Below are 16,814 nucleotides of genomic sequence, written 5' to 3'. Positions count from 1 at the left end.
ATTTTATACAGAACAGGAAGGAGACACAAAAAGCTATTTCTTCCATAAAGATAAAACACATACTGGGTTATTTACACACTGTTTCCAGGTCTTATTGAATTTTCATTGTCTTCACATATTTTTTTAAAGTTTCAAGACAGCTGTTTTTATGCTAGGCTAGGATAACCATATACCAACTACAGTTCAGTACTTATGCCACGTTTGCCTCAAATAATTCAGACCGTGAATATAAGGTGAGCACCTGATTTAGTTCATGTCAAACTCCTTGCCTCATTCAGAGGCAGAGATATCAAGAATTTCTGAAGAATTAAGATGGCATTAAACTTCTCATCTAATTCTTAGGAAGAAAGAACATGCACGTACATCCCAAAATGTTGAACTATTCCTTTAGTGTGACAAGAAGGATAAAACTATAGAAAACAAATAATAGTGCAATTAAAGAAGGGCCTTATCAACAGTCTGTGTATACTTTACATTTATTTACAAAGTAACACTGAAAATCACATGTGCAATGGAATTTATTTTCTTTTTTTTTGCATTTACATTTGAACGATCTCTAAACTATTCCCAGGAGTGGCATGTTTTTGCCAATAAACACCACTCCCAGGGCAACTCAATGACCTACCCTTATTATCTGATCCCAGAGGGTGAATGAGGCCAGTCATCTCATTAGGGTGACGGCAAGGAATAGAGGGAAAGTGATGTCACCATCATCTATAAGGGGAGATACCCCATGAGCCACTTCCCCTCCCACACCCTGCCCTCTGCATGGCGTTAAAGGAATTCTCATGGGGCTGTCTGGAGGATATGCGGCAAAGAGCAAACATATAAATACCTCCCATGGGTGAATATAGATTGCTTGCCAAAGGAGAGGGCCCAAATGGGGCAGTTGCTGCCCTGCTGGTGGCATGCCGTTTAAAAAGAGACAGAATATAGACAAGGGTGATTTTAGAAAGACTCACAAGATCATGGGCTTTGGTTTCATTTGCTCATGCTGCCATAGAAGGACAGTTTAGATACAGAGAGCAACTGTCCAATCCTACTGGGCTCAGTCACAGTCCAATTCTTCCCAGGCTGGATAAATATGAATAATTCATGAATTGTTTGCAGTGTGGGAGTTGTTGTAAATTAAGCCGATCAAGATGGCAAGCACAGAGCTTTTGCTAAGCCAGATGCATCAGAGTCCCCTTGCAGTATTTATTATAAAGTTGACAGGAGGACAGTAAATGTCACTGACTGCAGGCTGAACCTATTACAGTAATGTACATTATCTATTTTCTATCTGGCTTATAGGCTGGATGGATAAAACTCAACATTATAAAACACAGTTTGGACAGAAAGTTGCCAGTGTGTTAAGGGAAATGTAGATGGTTTTGAATTCATACATTTTTTGTTTTAATTTTTTCTTTTTTTACTTGCAGATCCTTTAAAGAGCTTAAATTAAGTAGCATCTTTCTTTATGAAGCAGTTTAAAATACTTTTGAAAAAAAATAATGTGATTATGTACGTAACCACATCTGTGTTCCTCTGATCATAACTTTTAGTCAAAATAATTCAAAATGTTTGCCTTTTTTAACTCCAAAAATAGTTATAATTTCACGTAATATCACGTAAATAAGGTTTATTGACCATTAATTCCAAAAATAAGTATAAAACCTGTGGTTATAATTTGGAATTAAGCTGGCTAAGAAGATGTAACACAATACTGGGTGACTGTTTATACTTTAAGCTTAAAAAAAAGGCAAAATAGGGCGGGCTAATGATGACCCTGGAGGACAACAAGTGCATGGTAGACAGTAGGAAGGGTTAAAGCTAACAAATTGGCTCACAAAGTTTGCTAACAAATTAGCTCATAAAGTTAGCTGAAAAATTAACTCACAAAATTAGCCAACAAATTAGCTAACAAATTAGCTCACAAAGTTAGCAAACAAATTAGCTCATAAAGTTAACAGACAAATTAACTCACAAAGTTAGCTAACAAATTAGCTCATAAAGTTAGCTGACAAATTTGTAAACTAAGCTAACGCTTGTCACTATACGTTCCTGGCCAAGTATGTCTAACAGCAAAACTATGGAGTGTATAGAATTGAGCAAGCTTTTGTATTAATGTTCATCAAGATTGTGTTATTTATTTTAAAAGCAGGGCTGCCAATTCTCACGCATTGGCCGTGAGACACACGCATTTGACTGGTTTCACACGCTCAAACGCCACCCCCACCGATTTCTCATGCTGAAATGTCAGCCCGGTCGGTCAAATTTTCTGAAAGATGAGTTTATCTGTAGATCTAGCTGTTGAACCACTCGCAATCAACTAGTTGTGCTTTCAGAGACTGTGACAGGGTTCAAGAACGCTCCCCGGCTTCAGGTACGTGGTCTGAGTGTTACAGACCCGTCCGTCGCTTCGTGTCCACTCTCTCTGTAAAGATAGAGGTGAGCAGCGCGGCTGGTAGCGTAGCAACTTCAGTTCATTTTAGAGGACCCGCTCTGCTGGGGTCAGTGACGCGTTGCATCTGTGCGTAGACCTCTGATAATGAGCAGCGTACAGCCATCTCTAAACTTTCTCAGAGACCAGAGACCCAAATGGGCCTCTGTGTCTGTCAGACGGTCTGAATGAGATCCACCATATATCAGCGAAGCAATGACATGCACAGAAGACTATATTACAACTACAACTCTCCAAATCTCGGACAACAAAGATGGGAGGAGTTATATTTTGAATGTGCACAAAGTTGTAAACATGAGCAGAAATCTGATGAAACACATCTGAGCTATACTATACTATATATACAATACTGCAACGTTGGGCCACTATTGTGCTCTCCTAACCTCTGTGCATCTCTAAATGTAACTGCAAATAATTCATTCAATGTTTCATAAAATGAACGAATAGTCTTTATTTTCCCCAAAAAGTAAATACAGTAAGTGTGGCCCAGAGGATGAGGGCCAAACACTACTGAACCTTGGCACAAAGGTTAAAGGATTAGAATTTTTGTAACTCAGTGGTTCTCCTTCTTTAGAATTTCAGTGGTCTTAGTTTATCCCTCAACATTAATTTGACTTTGGGTCCCTGGTCCCTACACCAGGCAGGGACCCCTGGACCGGTTCACCACAGACCCAAATCTTCTCAGCTGTTGCTGATATATGCTCCTGTCTCTTCATGTGGCTCATTATGTTTGGCACATTGTCTGAGTCAGTTCTTATATCATTAGAAATTAATAATGTAAATGCTAAATGCCCTAAAACCTGTTGATACTACAACAATGCAAAGGTTCTTAACCCTACAGTTTTCCACATATCATGTAACACTTGATTTCTACATTTTTTTGCAAAAAAACTCTCCAGAAAGTGCCATTTAATGGTGTATTTTTCAATTTGTTTTTCCTGGGGGGGGATACCCCCAGACCTCCCTAGGGAGAGCCCCATCCCCCACATATAACAAATCCCAATTTAAACCCTGAGGGCTTAAGACCCAAAGAAATTGCTTTGTACGCGGCAAAATATGGGTCGGCCCCCCCAAATCACACTCCAAGGTTTGGGGAAAAGTTGGCAGCTCTGTAAAAGAAAAACAGTCCGAGGTGGCAGTAGCTCTGTCAGCAGGAAGTTCTGTTGGGAACCAGAGGGTCAGTGGTTCAAGTTCCCATGCGGACCAAATGATGGTGGTGGACTGGTGGCTGGAGAGGTGCCAGTTCACCTTCTAGGCACTGCCAAAGTGCTCTTGAGCAAGGCACCGAACCCTCAACTGCACGGGGTGCCATTTCCATGGGCAGCCCCCTCACTCTGACATCTCTCCATTAATGCATGTATAGGTACTGAGCATGTGTGTGTAATTCAGGCCTGTATGTAATATGTGCAACAACAACCGAGTCAAAACATTGTAATTTCCCTTTGTGGGATTAATAAAAGTATACATTGTTATTATTATTAAATTAAACTTACAGTAGCTCTTGTTTTGCTCTCCTTAGCGTTGCACCCAAATTATCTAGGCCTGGGTTATGTCACAGAGGTATTCTGGTGCCTCTGAGGTGTTACTGTTTAACTCTCATCCTGTCCTTGCCCTCCTTTCAGCTCGGCCCTCATGCGCTGAAGATACAAACTCAACTTGCTATGGTTACTGTCAGCCAAACAACAGTCAACAGCACAGTGAGCTCGAGCTATCCATTGCCTGTCAGACCAAACTACATAGGAGCTCGCTCATTCTGTATCTGCATTATATCAACTCTAGCTCAGGCTCATTTTATTCCCCCCTGGGAATCAGTTCTTTCTGCTCTCTCCTGTTGTTGTCTTTCAAAAGGGAGCTGCAGCCCTGCACTGCTAAATCAGCAGATCTGCAGAACACTTGATTCCAAGTTCCATTCTCAACATCCCTAAGTAAATGTTCCAATGAAACTGTTACTACTGAGGCCCCCCCCGATTATCAAAGTCATGGGATTCATTCTATTTTTGAAGCAAGTACAGTAGGCTGTGAATCAACAATGAAGGATATCTCTCAAGCAAGCAAGAGAAATATTTAACAATAACATTTAGAAGAAAAGCTGAGCTCATAACTCAGATATTTCCTCCTGCCTGTCTCCCCTGTTGACCAGATGCAAGTATCTGTGTTTGGGCTCATTTTGTGCTGTGCATTTACAGCAGGTGACAAGAGGAGCTTTATCCTGCACATTGGGAAACATCTTATTAAAGTTTCCCCTTAATCCAACTGACATGGCTCAAGACCGGCGATGAGGGGCTTGTTCAATGACACCTCTATGTGACAGACAGAGTGCACATTATGCAGCTCAGTTATGGAGGTTGGGTGGAACATTTTTCTGGGTCTGAGCTGTGCTTTCTTTGGCACCAGTGGCCTCTGGGATAAAGCTTATTCATCTGTGAACTGACAGCTTCACCTTAGCCTAGGAAACTGAGGAGCTGGATCCCCCGGATCACCGATCTCCTGGAGGAACATTTGTAATGTTACTGAATAAATTACCTTGTAATGTAAGGGCAAATGTTTTGCAGAAATAGCATTTGTGAGCCTCTTTGTCTTGAGAATTTAGCATTTTATATGATGGAATTTACCTCACAAGATACTAACATGCTCAAAAAGCTTTGTTCTTTTTTTCCCTCCTTGTGTTTTTCACCCTCCTAAACCTCGGCATCAAAGTCAAAGAGACAGAATTTAGCATTAAGTCTTATTCTGTTTTTGTCAAAAAGGCCACTGGTCGGGAAATTACAAGGCAGCAGGTAGCGGTAACACCCATGTCCCCTCCCTCTGTTGACTGACGTCACCAATTTGGCAGTCAGTTTGCAGTAACACCAATATTAAAAAAAGCAACATTCATTCAAGCAAACTGAAATACACAAAGCTAAGCTAAGATGTGACTTGTGAGTAAAACAAGTGGAATATTGTTCTGCTTGTGAGTGTGTGGGTGTCATAATGAGCTGCCTGATTGTGTTGCTGTAGAGCATGTTTTTGCTGTTAGCATGGAATATCAGAGACAGTTGGAGTCAAGGTCTCTTCAGGTTACTTTGAAACGGTCCACTAGGATATTTTCTCCTGCCCTCAGGCCTCAAGAGAAGAAATCCTGCATCTGCCAGTAGCAGTGCTTCTGTTTACATGCACATGAGATTCTTTTTTTTGCCCTTCTTCCAAAAAAGATAATATCCCTACTGAGCTGTTTACGTGACTAATACACATGTTCCTTTGTACATGCAGCTGTGGAAAATAGGACATTTTCAATGTTTTCCACCGGTGGCAGACTTGTTGCAGCGTGCAAACACAGCCTCCCTCTTTCGTTGCTTCAACCACCTTCTTCATGAAGTTTGCAGTTGCGACATTTATGCTTACTTGAAAACCTGGTATCCAATTCTTTCACGATGTCTTTCACAATGTTTAAAAGTAGGTGTGTTTCTTCTCACAACCCAAAATGTGAGCTTTTCTTTTGGGTATGCAGCCTTGCAAACAAATGGCTAGTTGTTTGTTTCGAAAGGACAACAACCTTAGCAACACAAAGCTGACCAAAACTGGCCATAAACTGTTAAAATCCCAGAATTAAACGCATATCCCGAATGCGCAGTTTATATGTCCAATGAATTCTTTTAAAACCCAAATAGCACATCCATCTTAATTGTAAAAAAACTAATTCGGAATATCCAAGTGGCATAAACTGTTTACATTACTAATATCAAATTTGAAATATGTCATATGCCGAATCATAGTGGAATGTTAGTGTTTAAGTTGAGCAATTCTAATACAGATTCAGTAATTTACATAGACAAATCTTTATAAAATGAAAGCACAGAGCCAACTGACCAAAATCTTAACTCTATTTCATGTAGAGCGCTGAACTCACTTTCTGAGAACAGGCAGTGTTCAGGGTCTAACCTATGTGAAGTATTTGTGTTGGATTCAATAAAACGCTGCTATTTCCTGGTATTTTGTGTCTGAGAACTTTGGCACCTCTACAGAAATACTTTTAATATGTTACACAACGCTCTACAGTGCTGTGTTCCCAAGCTCTGTTGTAAACCATAGGGAGGTTTGTTTGGGGTCCATGAATGTCAAAATGAAGGCTGTCATCAAGTCAATGATGTACCATTGCAGGTATAAGCATAGTAATTACCTTGACAGTAAAGGTTTTCATTACTCATACTCAGAGGTTGGATGCTTCAGCTCAGCAAATGCCAACTCTTTAGCACTAATGCTGGGATTTTCTAATAGCTGGAACATCTGTCAAGGCTTTTCTTCTAGTCACCTCCAACATCTTGTTTCACCACGATTTGCCGGTGGCAATTTGACTGGGCCGGTGGCGGTTTGTTTATGGACATTTTCAAGCCTTAGAGAGTTTTAGAGGACTGCTAAATGACAGAAGTGGAGTTAAACTCAGATAATTATTTGCATATGAAATTAGCTTGTTTAAGTACGTACAACAAAGTACACACATATGTGTTAGGAGTGAGATGATTTTTTCCTGAAACAAGCATGACAAAGTAGCATATGGGTGTTTGGGGGAAGCATGAAACCAGCTTCCATAAGGATTTGCTATGACTTACACTTCATGTGTCTACACTGAAGTAATCTGGGTCAACAAAAGTACATTTCCAGGGTAAAGCCTGACGTGTGCCGTTCTCAAAATCCCTTTGCTACAAAAAACAACAACAACAAACTTGGAGCTAGTAAGCACGCTGAAAACGTAGGGTAACCAGACATCTCGGTTTGACCTTGACAGTCACGATTTTTAGTTGCGTCAAGAGCCTGTCACACAAAACTCAGTCAATGTACTGTATTTTAATATTATTTCTTAGATATGTAGGCCACATACCAAGAAAATTCATAAATATTAACTGAGATACCCCATTATAATGTGCAGTGGGCCTACATGTGCTGTCTGTGTCTATGTCTGACCAGGGCTGGCACATGTTCATGTTAAAAAGCGTGTGCGTGCAGGACCACTTCTGTCACGGGCAAAATGTCCCGTTTTTAGTTCCGGGAAATCTGGTCACCCTATGACAATAGCAAGTTTTGAAAAAAGATTTGGATTGTGCAACAAAGCAGGCCTGCTTGGTTCTTTCAAGTAATGACTGTAAAGATTTACAATGAATATGTTCATGGCATATACTGTCTAACTTGGAGGCTTTGGGACCAAATGGTGGGATTGCAGCGGACAAAGATCAGTCTGCAATACACTGGTAAGAGCAAATTATGTTAGTCAACCTCATTTAATATTGTATGTGGTGTTTTCTTTCGACAAAGTTCCTTCGGGAGATTATTTTTGCAGAGCCACCATCGCCGCATCCAGAGTTCAATGCCGTCCATGATGATTGGGATTGGTTTAAAGAAATGTAAACCAAACAGAGAGTCTTTTTCTACTACCTTAGAAAGGATCTGAGGTGTAGTCAGACCTTCCTCCACAGCTCTGTGGAGATAGGACTGGCAATGCGAGCCTAACACTGATTCAACCATAGGGACAGGGGATCAGGGAGAGAAGGCCTCTGATGAGGGGCAATTGGATTCATGAGGCTGCATCTATGGGTAATCATTGTTGTACTGCTCTTTCAAGCGTTTGCTGGGTCAACATATCTTTATTGTAACTAGACAAAGGGACAGGACTCATTGGTCGTTCAGCTCTGAACAAAGTTTGCCTGCGGGTTGTAAGCTTGTGTTTTACAACCTGATCGTGCAATACATTCTGGTTGGTCTCAGGCTGGACCCTCCCTCCTCACTTGAAACAGCTGATTTATGTCTGGTCCTGGACACTTGTGCTCTGGGGCTGGAATGCAAGGAATTTCAAAGACCCCCTCCTCTGCCTGTCCCATCCACATGCAAACAAATGGAGCAGGCGCCTGATTGGGCAGATGAAGGCCCACCGGTTCTCCCACTGCCGGCCAGGGAGGCAGAATGTAAGGAATGTCAGAGGCGAGAAAATAAATCCATTCTAACCTTCTTTCTGTCAATCTGTAGCTCTTTCTTTCCCTGCTATCTGTCTTGTTTGCCTTTTGTGCTTCTTCTTTCTCCAGAGTCATTCTGATGTGCAGCCACTCAAGAGATTTCTTCAATCCTATTTTGGAATTACTTCTCAAATTGGTCAGAAATTAGCCAGAATAGGAGATAAACAAAGAATTTATTTGTGTTACAGTTTTAAAAACACAAATATGCATAGTGTTCTGTTGTTTGAAATGTGGCAAATGTATTATGTGACAAAATAATGCTTTGACAAAATGAATTTTGTTCAAGACTGTGTAAAAAAGCAAAGGACCTTAACATTTTTGTGTGAATACACGCTGGAAGTCAACATAAGAACACAAATCTAGCAAGTAGCATTTTTACAGTAACGTAAATCAAAGGCATGATGGCTGTGTTTTAGCTGTAACTCAAATGCACATGCATCTTAAACATGCGGCAGGCATGTCAAAGAAAGAAGAAAAAAGAAAAGATTAACACTCCATAGAAGCTAGAATAGTTAAATGTTTTGACAATAAAAACATAAGCAGCTCTGTCTATCGTAGCTCATTTTCCATCTCAATGATATATCCAGACACCATTTTGATTGCTTTTTTAGTCTTTCTCTCCTCATGGCTTTAGTTTAATAATTCCCTTTCTCTTTCTGGGGCCTCAACGCAGCTCAAGGCCTGCTCTTCACTGCGGATTTATCCATTATGTTGAGCACGTCATCCAGGATGGACGGGCCCAGATCAAGTTCAAGGGAGAGGAACGACCCCGTGATCTGGGCGAGGGAATCCTGTGACATGCTCTTCTCCTTGGAAAAGTCAAACTCAAAATCACAGATGCGGCCCTCCTCCACTCCACTGTCCCTGTCCACCCACTCTCTATTGCACTTTGAGAGCTCCTGCTTGAAGCCCAGGGTAATGTCATTGTTGAAGTGTCCATAACCATTGCAGTTGCTGTTGCCGTTGAAACTCTTGCTGCCATTGCAGTTCTTGGTCTGGAAGTCCCCTTTATAGCTGTCAAAGCTGTCGCTGCTCATGTTACTGTTGAGGCTTCCGTTGGCTTTGAAGGTGCTGTTGCTGTGACCGTTGATATAATAGGACGATGGCTTGTAAAATCTGGTTTCACTCTTATTTATTTTGTTGGCTTTGGCAACCGCCTTTGAGGTGGACTTATGTGTGTTTTCCAGCAGATCCAGGAGGACGTCAGACTTGGTCTGGATATCTGCGGAACGAGATGATGGCTCACTGCTGAAGACGTCCATGGAGCGCAACAGAGCATCCATCTGCAAGATCTCTACCTCCTCTGCGCTGTCAGGTTCGATGGGAGCTGCAGACCCTCTGATGTCCTCCAACGGCTCTGGGGGCATGGAGAACACAGTGGAGGAAATCAGGGGAAGGGTTAGCGCCTGGCAGCCACCGATAGTTGGGAGGGAGATGGCGTTCTTGAGCACTGGAGAGGGGGTCTCAGAAGCATCACCGGTGCTGTTGGCTCTCAGAAACTCACTTTGGATGCCATACTGAGGATGGACGTCTCCCTTTCCTGGCAGGAGTTCATACTTCCCCTGGAGAAAAGACATATCTCCAAAGGCATCTCTCTCCCCACCCTTGCCAATGTGGATGGTGTGGCGAAAGTCCCCAAGCGGTGGACTGATCATGTCTGGGGACAAAATATCTCTGAGGCGACATTTCTTTCCTTTCTTACTGTTGGTGGGTTTCAGGTATATGGGTGCTTTTGCTGGCATAGTTGTAACTGCAGAAGAGGTCTCAGATGTGCAAAATGGAAGAGTCAGAAATGCTCTACAAGTTCTGGACGTTACAATTCCCTTTGGGAGAAGCTCCAGTTACATTCTTGGTAGCACACCGCCCAGACAGGACTCCATCATTTTAGCAATTTTGGCATCAATCCGGACCAGTGATGTCCGCAGGTGTGGAAAGGTCAAAAGGCCACTTTCCTGAAATCATAGACAAAAAGAGAATATGTCAATATGTCTTTCTCTTTAAATCATGAACTCAGCACAGAAATCTGGTTAGCAACAGAAGTTCCACACACAAACCCTGGATCCTGCAAGAACATTTTTTTTTTTCCCATCTTGCATCTGGCGAATGTAGAAGCCAGAGCAGAGGAGGATCAAGCCTGGGTCTAAAGCTTTTAGCTGCTCTATTCACATTTCCACACATGATTCTCCTTGGCCTCCACAACTCTGGATGTGCTAATGTGGAACAGCTGGACACCAGAAAGCAAAACTTTAGTAGGATCACGTCAGGGCAGGCTGTTTTAGGAACAAGCTAGCTAACACGCACAGATATAGAAAGAGATGGATAAGAGGAGAGGGAAGGGGTTTAGGGGGTTTTGGAGGATTGTATGAGAGAGATAGAGTGAGGGGTTACAGAGTAGATCTTGAATAAGACTGTGATGCAGATTGTGAATTGATTTGGCTTTGGGCATAGAGTTTAATAAAGGGTGAGATACGAGCTAGGTTGCACCATACATCAGGATGGGTAAACATTATTAAGAGGGTATTTGATTTGATTAAAGGTGCTTGATTGCATGCCGCCTTCTCAGAGCTTTTCCATTACAAACCCAACCCAGAATGTCACCATGTTGCCTGCCAGCTTAGTGTAGGATGAACTCAGTAAAAAGAGGAGAGAATCCGTTTGAAACAACATGGCAACCAAGGAGGAATGGGAAAAACACTCCAGGAAGGGAGGTGACTCTGTGTGTGATTGTGTGTGTGTGTGATAGGGGGATAGGAGAGAGCACTAGTGAGGAGAGAGCTTGCCCATTTATAGACATATTTACTTATGAGAGGTCTGTCAGCAGTGACCATCTGACAGTGTGGACCGCTGCACAACAGTGCCTGGGCGGTCAGGTCCACCCAAAAATTTCACACTTTGAGACACTTTAAGTGGGCGATGTTTATTCAGCAGGCACATTAGTGTGGAGCCTGAGGGACACACACTTGCTGCGTATTTGGATCCAAATAGCAGAGTGGAAGCCATTGCAATGACATCCACTTTTAACATGGATTCTTGTGTTTCCAACCTGTTTGATGAAGTGCAGTAACCCCAGCATCCCTCTGTAGTAGCGCCACAACTTCAATACTGTATATAATGTGAAGTACAGGGTAAAATCTTTGCACTTAATGGGATGCAATTTCAATACAAATAAACCTGTCACCCAACAAGCACTGAGGGGCTATAAATAGCCATGGCAAACACTGAGCCGTGCAGAACATGTGTGAGTGTGTTGAACGCAACTCTTCCTGGTCCTTGTGGATTCGAGTGCTGGTGTGAGTGTTTGCAAGAGGTGCCGGGCTGCTCGTGAAAAATAGCAGTTTTGAATGCACGCCATGTGTGTGAACGAGAACGTGTTTGTTTGCTAACAGTAGGGGAGAAACGCAAAGGGGAAGGAGGAGAGCAAAGAGGAGTGCTGCAGTGTTTGATGTAGGGAGGGGGGCAGCAGAGTCCCTCAAAGCTCAAGCTATTCTCTAATTTGTTTTCTTCCATTTCTCTTTCTTTTTCATTTTGTAGTCTCTCCCTCCTCAGTCCTTTCTGACCTTACAGCTGATGCTGTCTGCAGTGGGAAAATAGACTTGGATAGGAAGTGAGACACATGCACCAGCATGCCAAAAACTGCTTCATGTGTGCTTTGAATGCACATGTCTATATTTGTATTAACTTTTGCAATTCTATTCACAAGAATAGAAGGTCACTGCTGCACTGCTGGCTAAAGCACTTCAACTCAAACGTATCTATTGATTGTTGCTCTGCCCTGATAGAATTATAACATCTGACCGGTGTGTGTGTTTGGCCCATCTTTCCAGCGGCATTAGAAAGTGAACAGCCCATGCATTATAATAGGTGATAATGTTGCTTGGTATCAATGGTAGGGACAGAAGTTACAGGAAGTTACAGCAGCCAACTTGTGCAACTTTCCCAGGGAGACATCTGCTGAATATTGCCAAGTCCAACACTTGTGGTCCGCGAGCAGTCAGCTGGTACAATAAAAGCCTGGAAGTCTGACCTTCACCTCAGCCATCCTGCTGGTGGCTCAGTTTGGCTTATATGGCAAACATGACTGGAATTCCAGAGGCAGATAGCAGAGAATGAAGAAAACAAAATCCTCATGTCGGTCTTTAAGAAATCATAAAAGAGTTAATTTAATTACATTAACTTGAGTGTGTGTGGAGAATCTCAAAAGTCATGAAACTGTGAGTTAAGCTGATGTTTGCTAAAGAGGAAATTAAACAATTACAACAGCTCAGGATATCCCATAATGGACCCTTATGGTTTGATCTAATTAATCTATTTGTGTCTTTGCAGGATGTTAATAGTTCAGCGGGTTTATTTTGGTATATCTCAAAGCCAAGGTCAGATTTGCACCCTTCTTTTGGAATTGATCCAAAATGAGACATGGACACGTGTTGACTGGTTCGAAGCCTGGCGCCGCGACAGAATGCGGCCACAGGATTCATTTACACCTCCGGGGAAGTGGGGATCTAAAGGCACCTTCCTCTCAAAAGTGCTTGCCTGTGCAGCCATCGAGTAAAATGTGATCTGCAGGATAAAGCCACTGTGTCATTGGGTCAGCAAGAGCTATCTGTCTGGGCATGAAGTGATCTGGAGCCACTCCAGCCTTTTTTTAAATGGAGCATTGCCTCATCAGCTTGTGCTTGGAGGCTTGGTTGTGAGTGAGGGGGGCATTAGTGGGAGCGAGGTGATGAAAGTTTGAACGTGGGGGCAGATAAATGTGGGGTTGGTATCTGATAATTGAACTAATGGCTCGTGATTTGTCCGGGTGTTTCTAGATACACACTTAGTGACGTCTTGTGTGATTGTCAGTATATTCTTGGAGGCGGTGTAACTAGACTAGCCTAAATAAAGGCCACAGTTTGATGATGCTTTACAGTTCGCCGCACTGCTCCAAAGCCGGTGATGTACGTAGAAAGAGGCTCAGGAGAGCAGCTGTTCAAAATATGACCTATATATGACTTCCCCATTCTTTAACATAGACATCGTCCATCCCCTAAATATTTCTCACGTGGTGGGATTACTGTGCTGACATTTCACATCAGCGCTGTCGAAAAATAGCATGCTATTCTGCATTTGTGTTGTAGTTGTGGTCAGTGTAACATCATCAGCATGTGGGAGACAAACTTCTGTTCCTCCCACTGTGTCTACAAACAACTTTGTGGAAGTTTGAAGTCTCCAAATACTCTTCAAACATCTAACCGTGGCCTTGACTTGTGTCACGCCTTTGAATAGCAGAAAGACCCTCTCTTTGGGGTTGTTATAAAAAGAAAATTCACATACCACAGAGGCTAATGGTAGCCTTACAGAATAGACTGAGCTGTTTGTTACATAATAAACCCTCAATTACAGGCAAAGGCCTTACTTTCGGGGGCCTATTGGCCGTGCCGGGACAAGGCGAGGGCGAATGCCAGGGTGGAGTATTTGTCTTTCTTTCTCACTCCCCTTGTGCCACCCGCAAGCATGGCCAGCACATGCCAGAGTTATCCTTGGCAGAGATGAGCAGGAAGCCGAATCAAAGTGTATGAAACATGAAGGGAATGTACTGGCAAAAAAGAAAAGGTCCTTTCCTCACAGTGTAACTGTAAAATCCTCCTCTGAATCTGCTCCCCTCGAGATGGCAAAGCCAGCTCTGTATTTCAAAGGAACATGCCTTAAGCGTGTAGCCAGACTAAAAAATGGGGACAGGATATCATGTTGCTCCGAACAGTTTAGCTTTTGTGTTGCATGTCTGAGAGCATGTGCATGGACAAACGCTGCTGTGCAAGCTTAATTTACCATGCATGCTTTCACACGTTTCACTGTCACTAAGCAAGATCCCATTCTGCTCAAGACAGACAAAAAAAACTTGCAGTACATGGCAGCAGGTCTACTGCAGCAACATTATCCTATCTACTAATTTACATGACTGTAACTGCAGAGTGAAATAAAACATGGGTCCCACTCTCACTCACCTCAGGTATTCCGATTGAGGAGATCCAGATCTATCCCAGGTAATGCCGGAGCTGGTGCTCTCCTAAACGCTGCAGCCTCAGGTTGATGTGTGTCTGTGTGTGTCTTTCTGTCTGTATGTGTGTGTTCAGTGGCTGCTGTTGGGCTCCTGTGGCTTGTTGACAATGTCCTGCCTCCTGTCTCTGCCTCGGGCTGCACTTCTGTCGACTGGGACGTCTGCCGGACAGCTGTTTTGGAACAGCTCTCCAGCTCCTATTCCCCTCTGAAGAAAGTCAAGTCTCCTCCTACACCTCCCCGCACTCCCTTCCTCTCTCTCTCTCTCTCTCTCTCTTTCTCTGCCTTCTTGTTAGCTCCTCTCCCTCTAGCAGCACCTGTGCATGTCTGTCCTTTCTCTCTCTCTCTCTTTCTCTCCAACCCCGGAGCTCAGATTTTTTTAAGCAGCTCTGTGGTGTTTGAGGATCCTCCTTCCTGTGCCTCGGTGGAGCTGCGGTGATGAGTGATCACAAGCTCCGGTCTTGCGGAAGAAGGAACTGGCCTCATGGGATGTGTGGCTGTCTCTCCTCCCTAAAATGATATGCACACTGAGTACGTGTTCACTCTATTCTCTCTGCTGCTGTTCTGCTTCACCCTGTCTGTGACTTTGCGACTGCCTGCATCTGATACGAGCTGTCAGACTCTTGACTGGACTCTCTGTCTCTCTTTTAAGCCTCTCCTCTCCAGCCTTATCCATCACACATGCGCGCCCACACCCTCCCATTGTTTTCCCCAGACTATAACTCATAATGCATAATCACTTCATTTGCTAGCCAAGTCATTTTGTCCTATAGTCCTTTTTAAAGCTGCAGCAGGCTGAGGCGACAAACTTGGGTACGGGCTGAATGCTGCAGAATACTGCAGCACTGCCGCACATGCAGGGGACCTTTACATATAAGCTAACGGATAGCACATGGGTATACTGCAGCAAAAATACACTTGCTTAGTGGATATTGCTGTCCTTCTTTAATGTTTTGAAATGCAGAGACACAAAACTGTTCTGACCTAATGCCTTCAAGTCAAGGACATGACAAAACTGTCTGTTCATCACTTCTTTTTTGGTTACTATTCTTGTATAGAAGAATAAAAATCCCATCACCTTGGTAACCGGTGCAGCTCAGAGGTACAAACTACACACTGCTGAGTAGTTTTCCCCCAAAGAGGCTTGGGAAAGCAGAGGTGTGTTTCTGCTTTTACAGTGTGTCACAAAAGGGCAAAGAAGAGAAATGTGGGGGGAGGGGTGCTTAAATCTCAATCAGAATGTGTGTGTCTGCAGTTAAGAAACTGGGTGAATGCATGTCCTCACAAGCCACATTATTACTTTAACAATAATCCCGCCCTGTCCAGCAGATGAAGCAGCACATCCCCTTCAGCAAACACCACACATTCTAACCTCTACTTCCCGTTGAAACTGGCAAAGTAGCTCATTCTCCCTAATCCGCTTCCTCCATGCTGTTATATTTCATGTGATTGATGTACTACTGTAACAACGAGCCATATATAATGCTTTGCAAAGACTGGTGCGGAAATGACTGCGGGGTTGTGTCTGTTTGTGGACGACTTACGTTGTTGAGACACCCTCTATTTAACTTCCACAGGCGTTATTTAGCCCCAGCTAACCATCAGTTTTGAATGAAGCCCTTTTAGCATGGTGTTGTCGAGTCGCCTCGGGGGGATGTCATCGAGGAGGGGTCACGTGGCCGGCACATGATCTGTGAGCAGAACACACAACACTGTCTTCTCATTTAGGAAGAACTATCAAACCTAGGAAACTCCAGAGCAACTGCTGGAAAAAGAAACTCAATGTAATTATAATTTCCCCCTAAATGAATTAGTCATATGCTACAGAGATGGGATATTCAGTCTTGCAAGTGAGGCATAATGGGCATGAAGGGTTTATAAGTTATCAGTAATTCATTTATAAATGTTTTTTTCATAATTTGGATCAATGCATATTAATCAACATGCCTGTAAATGTCCCAGTGTACAGTAAGCCAAGTGGCTCATTATCAGCTGCAGTTTGGCAAAATGTTCTAAAACCAATAGCTGTTTTTCACAGCAGATAGTTTGACATGTTATACCAGAGAAAGCATGTGTCTCTAATAAAATTAATGATGGCTCAGTTCCATTCAAATGTCACAGTAAGCCATGACAATAGGTAAACTCCACACTATAAGTTTTCATCTTAAAGCAGCGTTTGAACAAAAACAATCTCTGTCCACGCACGCGTTTTAGCTCCAGTAGCAGAACTAATCTCATCTATGTTAACACGTTGACTAGGGCTGTAATGAAATCACGACACTCAGCAGAACGAAACTGTGTCGCTGAGGGAGAAGGTAGAATCGCAACACACCCCTTCCAATTTCAGAGTTATT

At 43.0% G+C, this 16,814-nt stretch overlaps 1 protein-coding gene across 2 annotated transcripts; it reads right to left on the bottom strand.

Moving 5' to 3' along the window:
• Window positions 1-8,578: 8,578 nt before the first annotated feature.
• cdc42ep3 (CDC42 effector protein (Rho GTPase binding) 3) lies at window positions 8,579-16,077 on the bottom strand. 2 transcript variants are annotated; one of them, XM_034899283.1, is made up of 2 exons: window positions 16,005-16,077; window positions 8,579-10,376 (listed from the first exon to the last, which is right to left on the bottom strand). In XM_034899283.1, the coding sequence occupies exon 2, from the start codon at window positions 10,164-10,166 to the stop codon at window positions 9,099-9,101; it is 1,068 nt and encodes a 355-aa protein (XP_034755174.1). In that variant the 5' UTR covers window positions 10,167-10,376; window positions 16,005-16,077; the 3' UTR covers window positions 8,579-9,098. The 2 variants fall into 2 exon arrangements, with proteins under 2 accessions (XP_034755174.1, XP_034755173.1); XM_034899282.1 differs by lacking the exon at window positions 16,005-16,077 and adding an exon at window positions 14,409-14,739.
• Window positions 16,078-16,814: the final 737 nt, after the last annotated feature.

This window comes from Etheostoma cragini, chromosome 17, assembly GCF_013103735.1.
Source record: "Etheostoma cragini isolate CJK2018 chromosome 17, CSU_Ecrag_1.0, whole genome shotgun sequence".
NCBI lineage: Eukaryota > Metazoa > Chordata > Actinopteri > Perciformes > Percidae > Etheostoma > Etheostoma cragini.
The sequence above is the reverse complement of the archived record's forward strand: the minus strand, read 5'-3'. Positions and strand labels throughout refer to the sequence as shown.

Bases quoted from the DNA above. Each gene is read 5' to 3' on its own strand.
- cdc42ep3 (XM_034899283.1), bottom strand. From the start codon at position 10,166: ATGCCAGCAAAAGCACCCATATACCTGAAACCCACCAACAGTAAGAAA.